Consider the following 14,465-nt stretch of genomic DNA (forward strand, 5'->3'; position numbering starts at 1 on the left):
TGGATGGGGTGTCTGGAGGAGTTGGTTTTGTCATCAGAGACCATCTGGGTGGTTTGATAGCAGCTGGTGGCCGCTGTGCGCCGGGACCCACTGCTGTCGGTGCGGAGCTGCGGGCAGCCTGTGAGGGGATATCCTATGCGAGGCGGGTACTTCGTGCTGAGCATATATGCCTTGAGGGGGACTCCTCTGTGGTGATCGAGTGGATTCGGGGAGTGGACAGATATGGTGATGGTCATCCTCTCATCAGTGAGATTCGGAGATTGGCGCAGGAGTCGAGTGATTTCCGGACGTTACATGTTTTCCGGGAGGCAAACAGTGCAGCAGACTGGGTTGCCTCTTTTGTTGCCCGGCATTCTGGGGAGGTCACATAGACATCTGTAGGAGATATTCCTCCTATCCTGTATGCTTTACTTTCTTTTGATATGGCTGGATGTACTCAAGTTAGAGCTATATGAAATGCCGCTTTTATCAAAAAAAAAAAAAAAAAAAAGAAAAGAAAAAGAGGAGAAGAAGAAGAAGAAGAAGAAGAAGAAGAGGGAAGGAAGGAGATCCCGGGAAAATCAACGCGGAGCTTTTCTTTGCCCCAAAATTTTTTTCGTGTGGAAATAAATACAATGATACACGTGGCAGATGACTGTGTATATATGCAGAGAGATCTACCAACACAAATTAAATGCTATATTTTTTCAAATTATCTAAGCTCCAAATTCGATCCTATTAAAACCCCAAAACTGAGCACCATTCAATTCTGAAACTGGCAACGGCCGAGGGTTATTATTGCTATCATAAAGGCACGAGGCCCACCATCTTTTTCGTGACCTCGTAAATAGCATTGACTTTATGTAAACTGGGCTGCAGGAAGCACACTTTGGGCCACATCTGCCTTTACTATTCTTTTTTTCCGCATAATTACCTACCTCGTTAGGCCTCTGAATGGGTACCACGCGTAGAATTAAATTCTGTTTGGAAAATTTTGGAAAGGCTAAAAAATACTTTCTAATTTTTTAAAAATATTTTTAAATAAAAAATTTATTTTTATATACACTATGTACAGATGGCAGGTAGAGGGCTTTGCCAAAGCCTCTATTTTAATATATATATATATATATATATATATTAATATTAGATTAGATTAGGTATATTAGACGATCTAAGCCCCAGGTACGTTCAAGATTTTATGGGCCGCTCTCTTGCGGGCTAAATCGTATTACCAAACTTTTCCTGCGAGCGACGCGTCAAACACCAGAAACAGCTATCTGATCGAAATCAGACGATGTGCATGGAAATAAATCAGCGCCCGATCGTACGGTCACCAACTTACGACACATCAAATACGTTGCACCGTGATTCGTGCGCACACTAAAAGCCCCGAGAAGGGCCCACTCCGTTTCCCTCTGACACCACCCCCCCCCCCCCCCCCCCCCCCCCCCCGAGTCCCGAGAATCAGAGTTCTCCGACGACCACCCCGGACGACGCCTCTCGCTACCGGGATCCGAGACCCAGGCGTCGTTTCCTCCGCCAGTCTCCATCTCCGTCTCTCTCTCGCCCCCCCTTTCTCTTCAGAGTTCCCGCTAGGGAGCTTTCTGAGATCTCTAGATCTCAGATCTCAGGCAAGATTTATTCTCTCCCTCCCTTTCTTCGTCTTTTCGCCTTTCTATATCTTCGTGTTGATTTCAGTTTCGAGCACTAGGGTTTCCTTGAAATCGTTCTTTCTTTTGGAAGGTTTTGGTATTAGGTGTTAGTGCAGTTGGTCTTGAATTATGTCGCTTCATTAGATGATCTAAATTTGAGTTCCATCCAGAAAAAAACACAAGAATGGATCTAAATTCTTGGTGTTCTCTTAGATCTAGCGGCATCGTTGCGCCTGTAAGCGATGATCCTAGTGCAAATTCTCTCTTTTTATACAATTTGGTGAAAATTGAATTCCATTTTTGTGTTTCTATCCTGAGAATGGATCTATGGAAAATTGAATTTGACATTACTTAATTCGTTTTTTTCTAGGTGCGTAATTCGTTGAGAAGATCTACAATTGCTTATTGTGAGGGCGCTCATTCCTTCGAAATGGTACGGAGTAACCTTCTATTCTCTCACGTTCTTCGATGGATAGGGTAAAATTATAATTGCAAAGTTTTGATTATAAATGCAGTGATGATTAAAGTTGGCACATTAAGTTTGTCTTTTCAGGATCGAGCCTTTTAAATAATTGAAAATTTGTTCTCGCCCTAAAATTAATAAGTAATCGTCCACAAATTTCTGTTCTGAGAATCTTTTCTATGGTGAACAGGTGGTTCTTGCAGCTTCTATCATAACTAAGTCTGGAAAAGGCGAGTTTCATATTGCCTTGAATTTCTGTTTGCCTGTTATTCTGCTTTGACTTTGGTATTTCCCATTATTTTATTTGAATATATTTCACTCTGCTAAATAATGGAAGATCTCAACTGCCTTGCTAGAACTCGATAAAATAAGAAAAAAACCAAAATAGTCAATAAGGTTGGTACCTTTGGCTCCACAATGCACAAATTGAAGGGATAAAGAGATATAGCAGGGAAAAAAACGTATCCAAGGTAAAGTGGTGAATGTTCTTTTTTTTTTTTGGGAAAAAAAAAGAAGACAACTCATGGAATTTCTGACTTTATAACTTTAATGGTTATTTCCATTTTAACAGAAATCACTCTACTGGGTAAATGCTAAAGAAACTAGAAGCAAAAATGTTTCCCTTGAATAGCATCTAATATTTCTTTATAATGATAAACTTTTTAGGATTTTATGATAATCGCTTATGGTAGGTTGATTTACTTACCGTTTCTTAGTATTGATATTACACTGTTATGGTTGTTCTGAAGAACATTATCATTGAACTGGGCTCCCCCCCTCCCCCGAGATAGGATTTGCTCTCGCTTATGACATTATACACGATTAGCTTCTCTTGTCATCATCATCATTTTTTTTTAATTACATTTCTTTGGTACCATCTCATCATAAACTGAGATTATTGCCATATGACTTTCATTTCTTTTTGACTTAATTGCAGTACTTGTTTCGAGGCAATTTATGGATATGTCTCGAATAAGAGTAGAAGGATTGCTTGCAGCATTTCCAAAGTTGGTGGGAACAGGAAAACAACATACCTATGTCGAAACTGAGAACGTGCGCTATGTTTACCAACCTATCGACGTTCTTTATCTGCTTCTTGTTACAAACAAACAAAGTAATATTCTTGAAGACTTGGAGACACTGAGACTACTATCCAAACTTGTATCCTTTAAGATATCTGATCTTCTGATCGTAGCACAATTATAGATTGATAATAGTTCACATTGTGCTATTCCATGCTTGGTGCCATTGGGGCTACGGTAGAACCGCACCAATTTCATATGCATGTAAACTGGTTTTTTGATGTTGATGTGGGTTCTTTATCAGTATTTCTCATAATACTTGCCTATAAACTTTATGTTGGAAGGTTGTGAAATTCTTTCTTGGCAAATTTAAAATCTAATGCATGTTGGTGGTGGAACATGCCTTAGTTTTCTAGATTCATCAGTGCTCACGTGCTGAAGTCCAATTTGGTTATAATGGGGTATTATTTTCTGGAAGTATTTAAAATTGAATTACCCTAATAATTGGAGCATAATATAGTATCTTTTTTTGCTTCAAATGATTGACAGGCTAATGATTGTTGACTATGGTCATGATTTTACCTTTTCTTCCCACCCACTATACATGTTTTATCATCGCTTATGAAATTTTCAGTATATCTCATACATATTTATTATTTGTAAACTCATAATGTTGGTTTCCTTAAGCTGTTTTAAGGTACCTGAATATTCACATTCTTTAGACGAGGAGGGTATATGCAAGATGGCTTTTGAGCTGGTATTTGCTTTTGATGAAGCCATCTCTCTGGGGCATAAGGAAAATGTGACAGTTGCACAGGTTAAACAATACTGTGAGATGGAGAGTCATGAAGAAAGATTGCATATTATGGCCAAGGAGGATAAGATCAGGGAAGCTAATAAACATATGGCTGAAAGTGCTAGGGAGATTGATAGAAAGAAAGTAAGATTTGCTGTTTTCTCTCTCCCTCTCTCTCTCTCTCTCTCTTTTTGGTTAGCAAAGTCTATCAGCATGTGAAACAAAATTATTTTCAAATAATACTAGCTCAAGATTCATAATGATGAAATTATGCTTTTGAGTCATATATAAGAGAATGCTTTAATTGCTGGACCTGTATTATATGGTACAGTTTTTCTGAGAAGTGCCAGTTGAATGAAATGACCACAATGCTCAAGGTTGTTCTTGATTCCTGTATTTACCTACCTTGCTTATTCAGCTATAGAATTTTACTAGTGGAGGTGCTTGGATTGAAGTTCTTTGCTTCTATCACAATTTCCAAAATCCTTTTATCGGATTACAAGGATGACTGTCTGCATAATTGGCCATTCCATATGTATAAAATCTAATCCTTATGTCTCTTCTTTGATTATCCTCATGGTTATTCATAAGTCAACTATGATTTCAGTTGTTCTTTTAGTTGGAAATTTATGAACCAGGTATCTGAAGGCTAAGATATGTTCTGACACTCTTGACATAGATAATAGTCAAATGACCGTATACTTTTATGATGTAGTTCAACGTGAGAGCTCCGATAAGGATAATGTCAGATTCATCCATATAGATATTAGCTAGCAAAGAAGCAGCTTGTGTTCCATTTGATTAATCGTTGTGTCACCATTTTGATTATCCTCATAATTATTTATAAGTCAAAACCAAGGTTCGTCGTATCAGTACTGAACTCCATGCTGATGCTACACTAGCACTATGTTGGTACAGTAGGGTATAGAATCTTTTCGACGTACCGAGTATCGATATGCCACATATACTGGGTACCGATACTGAAATGGTACGGTACAGTATGTCCTGTACCGCCCGGTTCGGGCCAGTAACCGGGCGGTACGACAAACCATGATCAAAACTATCATTTGAGTTATTTTTTTAGCTGGAATTTTTATGTGTATGGTTGGCTAGGATGAGCTTAAGATATGTTCCAACACTTTTGTCCAAAGTTCGCCAAACTAGTCTTGGAGGGCATACTACCTGGTACGGGTTTGTATCGTGCCATTTTAAGGCGTAGCAACATAGCGAGAGTCGAAGAGGAAGGGGGAGAGGGAGGAGAGAGAGAAAAAGAGAGTGAGGAAGGGAGATAGAGAGGAAAAGAGAGGGAGGGAGAGGGCTCGAAAGCCCTCGTCGTTAGAGGTGGGGGAGTTGAGAGAGAGAGAGGGTTCAAAACCCTAACCCTAATCCCACACGTGCGCATAAGAGAGAGAAAAAAGGAGGGACGTATATCGGTGACGTCAGCACAGGGAGGACGAGCATTGTTGAGGATCGCGAGCATGGGGGGAGGGGAGGCAAACTAAATAGACATGTCTAACCATGCCACTAGCCATTTGGTTGGTTCGCTACTCTTGAATGGACCGGTTCAGTAGACCTTGCTCTTGACATTAGATAAAATCAAAGGACTGTAGACTTTTATGATGTAACTCTAATTGAGGGCTCCAAAAAGGATAGTGTTAGATTCATCTATGCGGATATTGGCTGAGAAAAGATTAGTTTATCTTCCATTTAATTAAGTACAGAATCGTAAATGGCATCATACATACTAATAACTTGCTGAAGGTTTAACCACCTACTATCTCATAGAGAACAACTTCCAAATCTATTATAGGAAGTGGAAGGTTGTACATCCACTAGTTAGGACGGCTTCCAAATCTGGTTTAGGATGCAGGTTATTTCTAGTAAGCCACTATGCTGCAAGTTTTCTGTAGGTGGTCATTTCTCTCTTGACTTTCCTTAAAATAATTTGGTCAAGGGTGTGATAGGAAGGAACGCAAAACCATACTTTGATATACATTCACTTTGTTATTTTCGTTGCCATTTGTACATTTGTAATTGTAACTTTGAGAGAGTTTTCATGTATAATAGTGTTCAGCAACATTGACTTACCTATTACATTTATAACTTTTTCTATATTTGCTTGTGTACATTAATTTGCAGAATGAGAAAAACAAAGGCAACAAAGGAGGGTTTACGTCGTCTATTTCTGGTCCTCTAAGACTTGATAGCAGCTTTAGTGATATGAATATCTCCAGTAGTGGAACTGGTTTTGGAAGTGGTTCTGGATTTGGATTGAGCACTGATATGGATTCCCTCTCTAGCAAGCCCAAAGGTATGCTTTAATGCCTCTGAGACTCATATGAACAACCTTAGCATGCACTATAATAATTTATAATATTCAATATTTATTGTAAAGGTGGCTGGTTATAGGCTCAAATAGCGCTTTGTTTTGACTCTGATTTGTGGGTGCCATCTAGTGCCATTTGTGAAGTCTTTTGGGGTTGGTACCAGGGACCTGGGTTCAAGGGTTGATCTCACCTGGGTTCAATTTTTTTTTGGAAAGAATATTTCTACTATTTGTGGCTGAAGTATTTGTTTTATTTTCTTTTTGCATATTTCTTGGTTGTTTTGTTGTCTATTCTTTTGGTTTTCGATAATGTTATTATTGGTAATGAGTGTTTCAGATGGATAATTCTTTAATCCCCCGAATGGATATATTTGACATCAACTAGTAACCCGATTCTGTGTTAGAAATGTTAAACCCTATTAAAATGTGTGTGCAAATGGTCTACTTTCAGAATCCGAAAAAAAAGATAATGAGCGATATGGTGCTGCATCACAAGCTTATTAGTATCCATGTATTCTATGTTTGAGTTAATGCAACATCATCTCATTGTATGGATTCAAGTTTCCATAAGTCGAATACCATCTTATTCATGCATGACTTATTATATGAAATATTGAAATTATTAAAAAGAGCAGCTTGGTGCACAAGGCTCCTGCCATTGCAGGGTTTGAGGAGGTTAATATGTACCAAGACTTCCACCGCACGTAGAGAGGTTATTTCATGTTTTGAGCTTGTGACCTCTAGGCCACATTGAAGCAACCTTACTAGGGGCGCAAACGAGTCGAGGAGCTCGCAAGCTGCTCGAGCTCGACTCGGGTCCAAGTTTGACTAAATTCGACCATTACCGAGCTTGAGTAGCTTGAATTGCTTTTTTTAGTTGAGCACGAATAATAAAATACTCAGATCGAAGACTCATAAGCCTAGTCAAGTATATATTTTTAAGAATACTATTATTTTTATATATAATATATATTATTATTTTAATATTTTAAATATAATATTTATATTTGTAATTTGACCTAACTTCTAACTTTTAACCATATTTTTAATTATGACCAAGGCTCAAGTTCGAGCTTGAGTATAGCTTGGTTGGTATTGGAGTCGAGTTGATCTCGAGCATTGCTTTTTTCTGATTGAGTCAATTTCAAGCTTGGATATTGAGTCTCAATCAATCTCGGCTCATTTTTGAGCCTGAATATTTTGAATCGATTCGAATTCAGCTTGATTGCCCCACTAAACCTTACTGCTGTACTATGACTCACCGTCATATGAAATATTGATATCATACTATGTGCTATTCTGTTCTGCAGATTAAATTTAACAAGCTATAGGCTTAATAAACTTATGGAAACCTATATAATACTGCAAATAATTCTCGAAAAAATCTACCACGGAACTTCACACATCATACATCGAAAAAAATCCTTTTATTGTTATTATAGAATCACAGCCACAATATTAAATGCGAGATAACATACGGCTGTCATCCTTGTCATTACTAGTTGTTTTTGGCATTGTCCCTAGCAGAACCTAATTTTCTTTTCTTTGCTAGGCACAGTAATGATACTCTATTGTTAGCCAAAGGTAAAAATGTATCCTGAATGGAAAATGCAACTAATTTGTTAACCGAGGATGTTCCTGTTTGTTAAATGTTTGATTTTTTGTGGTCAATTCTTTTTCTGAAGACTCAATCTGGATCACCAGGTCATCCTTCTGCATCAGCTACTGCTCCTCCAAAAGGCCTTGGTATGCAGCTAGGCAAAACACAACGGACAAATCAATTTTTAGAATCATTAAAAGCCGAAGGGGAAGTTATTCTTGAGGATGTGCAACCAAGTGCTATACAGTCAAAGTCACCTCTTCCACCAACTGATCCCATTACATTGACCATTGAAGAGAGGCTTAGTGTTATGATTAAGAAGGATGGTGGGGTTAGTAACTTTGATGTTCAAGGCACACTCTCTCTACAAATTCTTAACCAAGAAGATGGGTTTATCCAATTTCAGGTTCTCCCTCTCTCTCTTTCCTAAGTCGTTAGGCATCTCTCTCTTTTTGTATGTCTGTGGGCATGCATGTCCAAGCAGTCATTTATGATCGGACACTTATTTAAGTTTCAAATGCTCATTGCAACATGTGAAATGAATTCATCCCTTATTCTCCTCAGTCTTTCATTAGGGGTCCTCTAATACTTCTTCTCTTTCCTCAAACCTGATTTGAGGGGAAAAATATCTCTCATGAGATTCAATTGCATGTTGTCCCTAGTGCAGTAAATAACACCCTCCTGTTTATGTCATACCTATCAGCAACGGAAATTCACCATTTTCTGAAAATTTGTACATGTTGATTATGTATTGGATTTCATCAGACTATTATACAATTCATAAATATTCAAATTTATCATGAGATAATAAAACTACTGTTAATCAAATTTATCAGAAATTTGATTAATGGGAAAACTTGCAAGTCATGAACTATTTCTTTTTTGTTGATGTTGAGTTTTATATTGTATTTAAATGTTTGTATTTTTTATTCTACAAGTTCTCCTTTTTAAAGGTCTTTCTTGTATTTATTCCTATCACCATCATGAATCACTACCTTATCCACCTCACTTTTGTCTTGCAAAATCTTCTTTTTTTTTTTTTCATAATGTACTCGGCAAAAGTTTCAAATTGTTGAATATTAACCTTTTCTTGGCTTTGGTTGTCTTGGGGATAAATAATCTTAAGAAGTGATTACACTTCAAGGGCCATGAGGAAGTAAGAGCTAATATTATGATTCTGGAGATACATAGTAAGGCATATTCTCCGTAGAGAAATAAAAACAAGCCTTATGCCACTGATTGAACTACAAGCCTAATCTTCTTGTACGTTGACTTCGGAGATCTGACTTTGCCATCAGATTGACAAAATGTAGCATCTGCTTGGGATCATATTATGATGAAAGTGTGTGCCTGATTGTATATACTTGCTATGGACTTTACAGGTTCCAGCGCCTTTAGTGTTAACTCAATGTAGTATCTTTTGTATGCACATTTGTTGGCATTGAATGGTGGAAGTCTATTTGGGACCCAGTCTATGGGAAATATCAATTGCAGGCTGACATATGATGGACAATTAAGAGATTTAGGAAAATAATATCTATATAAAATGTAGATTTATAGTACGTGAATCTTGGTTCTCAATTTTCAGTTCAAAGGAAGGTTGACAAGAAATTTAATCTTAATATTATATAAGACGGGAAGAAACTTTTCCATCTCTCTCTCTGATGGATATATTCTCTTTAACATTTAAAACATGAGATTAGGAAAGGTGGAGTTTTGGAAAAAAAAATCAAAGATGCAAGTGTTTTTATGAATTCGTAATCATGTTCTTACAAATGATTAGTTGTTTGCATAATTATGCCCCCTTAAATCTCGTCTATTGAAAATGCTGCTTATAGAAGTAATCTTAATTTGTCCTCTGTTGTTCTAAAACCTCTTTTGTAAAAATATGGCTCCACAATTGGAGAATTGTTCTGGTAAGTGCTCATCTTATTGGCAGATTGAGAACCAAGACGTACCAGGCCTTAGCTTCAAGACTCATCCGAACATCAATAAAGAGTTATTTAACAGCAAGCATATTATAGGCTTGAAAGATCCAAACAGGCCCTTCCCAGCTGGTCAAAACGATGTTGGTCTAATGAAATGGAGAATTCAGGGCATGGATGAGGCCGCTCTGCCACTAACTGGTGAGCAATATATTGTACTATCAAAAATGTTGATGTTAAACTCTAGACTTCTATTTATTTACTTATTTACCTGCAGTCAACTGCTGGCCCTCAGTTTCTGGAAATGAAACTTTTGTTAACATCGAGTATGAAGGTTCAGAAATGTTTGACTTGCAAAATGTTGTGATATCCATACCTCTTCCTGCACTTCGGGAGCAACCAAGTGTAAGGCAGATTGATGGAGAATGGAGGTAAGCATTTTGAAATTTAGGTACCCCTAATGATGAAGATTGGCAGCATTAGGTTGAGATCTGTATCTGACATTTTGAATGGAAATAAAAGACATAAACTCATCAGTAAAATAGATAGTTATAGGAGTTTATATGCTTGGGTATCTTGATATCCGCATGTTCTAACATAGTTTATGATTTCCTTCTCTAAACAGGGAGTGTTTCAGTGAACTATTAGCAATGCTTTTTATCTGTTATTTAAATCAGCATCAATTTCTGTATTATTTTTTTCAGAACTGATCGCCAGTTCTTTGAGTAATATTTTTTTAATATACAATTTCATTCATTGGGTGCTATTCAATACTTATATTAGAAAATTATCCAACTTTCTGTCTTGAGTTGCGACTGTCTTATCGGATAAACGTCTAGTTACTGGAAAATCCTTGCTTACATTTTTGGAGTTTTTTCCTTTCTTTCTGATTAGATGCCATTTCTAAGGATAGTCTGACAACACCCTTGTTCCAATTGATGCCCTCAGTTGAGTGAGCATGAAGAAATTATTTGTGCTTTTCTAGCTACTTTCACCCAGACAGAAACATGTTGAGTACTTTTGCTTCTAGCCTGTGATTACTATGTGTAATGCAGATGGGCCATTTGTGCTGAGGCTGTTCTCTAATGGAGGTTTGAAAGACGTGGTACCCTCCAACTATCACGAAATAGCAAATAGTAGGGTTTTTATAGAAAAATTAGACTGTGGATATCATATTGGGGTTCAAAAGTGCAGACAAAGAGGGATTTGAAATACAGCTACTTTGATACTTGAACGCCTTTCAGAAGGTTGAATTCTAACCATGGCATACAGCAAATCATATCTATTAAATTAAAACTAGGCGAAGAGATCAATGGTGCAATTAGTACATAAAATTTGTCCAACAAAACTTTGTTAAGGAATCAACAGGCGTTTTCAGGACAAGATAAATGCCAAAGGGGAGAGGATTTTCTGTGAAAATGTAGTTGTTGAGACAAGTGGTAGGAGATACAAGATTGAGCATGAAGTGCTACCGAAAGACAGTGGTAGGGATGACATGGAAGATGCTAAATTGTCAGATGAACAATTTTTCAGCGTGGTGACATCTTCTCATGGCCAGGGTGCTGTGATGCAGATGTCGCCATATTGGCCGTCTGTCTGTAATTAAAATTTTTTATGGATGTATTTATTCTTAGTGCTTCAAACAGTTGATTTTTTTAATATCTTCAATTTCAGGTATGACCCCAGGAGTTCCACATTGGAGTGGTTTATTCTTCTTATTGATCATTCCAATCGCAGGTACAGCAAGCATGTGGTTTCCAGTTAATGTGTTAAAACACTTTGATTCAATTAAGTCATAACAAATCAATGCTAGAAATTGATGGATTATTTTATTTCTTGTTCTTAACAGTGGATCAATGGAGTTTGTTGTGCCTCCAGCTGATCCAGCAGTATTCTTCCCCATCAACATCAGATTTACTGCTGCAAACACATTTAGTGATGTGAAGGTTAGAAACTTTTGACATTTTTGGAAGTTTCTATTGTTGTTTATATTGCTTTTACTATAGATTCTTGGAAAATGTAATCTGTTTTGTCCTTAGGCATATAGTTTGTGTTTAGAGATGGGTAAAATTCCACAATCAATTTTTGCCTTATTCCCTCAACACTCCTTCCAAGTCTGAAGAAACTTGGAAGGGTGGCTCCATTGCCGCACAAGCTTGAACTACATTAATAAGGTGAACCTCCCTGCCCATCTATTTGTCTTTCAGATTTAATGGCAAGCCCCTCGCTTGTCCAAAGTTGCCATGGCCAAGAATTTTCCACCAGATTATTCACAATGATGTTATTGTTGTGAGCTAGCATATATGTGGAGAGCTATGTGTGAAGTGCCCTCAGACTTTGTTGGATCATATGTGGAGAGCTGGCCATATGATTTTTTTTCAAAATCTTCAGTGGGATCACAAACTAAAACGGTGTAGATGCAATGAAGCTCTTCGGTTGATATTAAAGACCTCTCAGGATTTTGTTGCTTTGCTAACTGGTAGACATCACAGAGTAAATGCTAAAACTATATATTTTGAATTTAAATCTTCTTTGTTCTAAGTAAATCAAGTGCTTTCATTTTCACATGCACACATTGGTAGGTTTATCGCACGCATTACATAGTGAAAACTGTTTGCAAAGTGGAGAAATGGCCTTCGGAAAAGGAAATCCCACTGTACATTTGGCATGTCAACAGTGTAGAAGTGACCGGCCTGTATGCTTTTCTGACTGCAGTTAGTTTACCAGCTAAATAAGTAAAATAACCCTTGGCCTCTTCTCTCCATGCGACTTAAGCTAGATGGTTTGCTAGATAATTGTTTTGTAAACTTCAAATATTCTTCACATGTACATACCACTAAGTTAAAAAGAAATATGGACAAACCTGTCTATCAGTGCCAAATCCACCTCTTTTAGAACCAGGCTGCAATTTGAATTTGAGACATCTACCTTTTTCACTTGTTTTTGGCCAGCTTTAGGTAAATCCGAACCACTTTCCATTACTTGCTCCTATTTTATCATCTATTCTGTTACTTTTAAACTTTTTCTATGTACTTATTTCTAATGTGATTCTTCTTTTGATGGACCTGCATTTCGGTAGAACTTATGCTATAGTGATGATCTTTATCGCTGCTTAAACATTCTCATCCATAGTTTTTCATGTATCTTCTAAAATTTTCATCTCAATTCTTTATGCAATTTATAGAATACACAATATGGCAATACTTATGCACGGAACTACTACATTTGTCCTTCCTGCCTTCAATATAAAATATCCTCATCCTTGTTTATGATAGATTTTCAGTTTCAAGACCAAAACTTAAGTAATCTTGCCCCTTAATTTAAACTGCATCTTTGATTCTGCTATACCATTAGTGTCCGCCATTTAATCTTCATGGTTGGTCCTCTCAAATGTTGTCCCACGATTGCAATGTGTCACCCGTCATCTAGTCTAATAAGCCTACATCACATCTTCTAAGAAAACATGTATCATCAGAAATCTTTGTTTACTTGGTCTTTTGATATCCTCTGTTATCTACTTATATATCTATATGGATAAGGACATGGCCCACCTTCATGATTGTATAAATCTCATTTGCTGGTGAAAGCAGATGGGAAAGCATCTATTGCTCTTAGGGTACGGATTATGTATTTGATTCATCTGTCAGGCCAAGATGCAAGTACTCATGATAACTTTGGGCTGTTCATCTTATATGATATCCTTTTCTATTATGTTTGCTTGATGCTGACAGGTAATTAATTGTCAAACCATACATAGTTTTTAACACGAGAGTTGCAAATTTATTGCAGGTTGTTGGTGTCATGCCACTCAGAAGCAATGCGCCACTGAAGTTTTCACAGAGGATTCAGATGATTACAGACACTTACCAAGTAGTTTGAGTTATGATGGAAATTATGATTTGTGGCATTGAACTGGTCTGTTAATTTGCCCTGAATGTGTAGGGCCTTTGTTTTATTTCTTGTATTTATGAATCTCTGCAGTGAAACAAGATTTTGGATTTAATTAATTTTATGAACCCCATTCATGTGGGGTTTCAATTTTGTGCACTTAATTTTTTTAACGGATTTAATATGTTTTTATTTTTTTTATCTTGTTGGATGATTACTGGGACAGAAAGTACGCAATGGGTTTGAAAGAATAGGTTGTTGGGAATAGAAATCAGGAATGGAAAACTATTTTGCAACGGAAAACCAGTTTCCAGAAAATCCGTTATCCGTTGGTGGGGCTTGTCGTAAATGATTATGTCGATTCAGGCAAATACTAGACAATAAAACAGAAGGCATATGATATAATATATAACTATTACTCTTTCAATAGTAAATATTAATTATAGTAATATTGCAATATGAATGTTATAATACTAATAATAATATTAGATTATATTATACAATATAGTGATAATGATTATCTAAATAGTGTACATATAAATAAAACAATATAATGTAATATTTATCTATTAATACGTTGCGTGGTCCTACCTAATAACAATATTATTATTAGCATCAATACTAATGCTATTAAAATTATAATATTAATAATAAAATAATGTCTATTTTAGTTATTTTGATAATAGTATTAGAATATATATATATATATATATATATATATATATATATATATATATATATATATATATATCATATTAATGATTCTCTATATAATATTAATATATAAATAAAACAATACAACATATAATATATA

The 14,465-nt window shown here is 36.5% G+C and overlaps 1 protein-coding gene across 3 annotated transcripts; it reads left to right on the plus strand.

Moving 5' to 3' along the window:
- The first annotated feature begins 1,431 nt into the window (after window positions 1-1,431).
- LOC103717273 (coatomer subunit delta-2-like) lies at window positions 1,432-13,811 on the plus strand. Of its 3 annotated transcripts, none has more exons than XM_008805597.3 (12): window positions 1,432-1,610; window positions 2,002-2,064; window positions 2,285-2,324; window positions 3,032-3,255; window positions 3,814-4,056; window positions 6,052-6,223; window positions 7,943-8,244; window positions 9,778-9,964; window positions 10,041-10,194; window positions 11,438-11,500; window positions 11,613-11,709; window positions 13,553-13,811. In XM_008805597.3, exons 2-12 carry the CDS (start codon window positions 2,062-2,064, stop codon window positions 13,640-13,642), a joined length of 1,575 nt encoding a protein of 524 aa, XP_008803819.1. In that variant the 5' UTR covers window positions 1,432-1,610; window positions 2,002-2,061; the 3' UTR covers window positions 13,643-13,811. The 3 variants fall into 3 exon arrangements, with proteins under 3 accessions (XP_008803819.1, XP_038971016.1, XP_038971015.1); XM_039115087.1 differs by lacking the exon at window positions 1,432-1,610 and adding an exon at window positions 1,763-1,866; XM_039115088.1 differs by lacking the exon at window positions 2,285-2,324.
- The last annotated feature ends 654 nt before the right edge of the window (window positions 13,812-14,465 follow it).

This window comes from Phoenix dactylifera, chromosome 17, assembly GCF_009389715.1.
Source record: "Phoenix dactylifera cultivar Barhee BC4 chromosome 17, palm_55x_up_171113_PBpolish2nd_filt_p, whole genome shotgun sequence".
Taxonomy (NCBI): domain Eukaryota; kingdom Viridiplantae; phylum Streptophyta; class Magnoliopsida; order Arecales; family Arecaceae; genus Phoenix; species Phoenix dactylifera.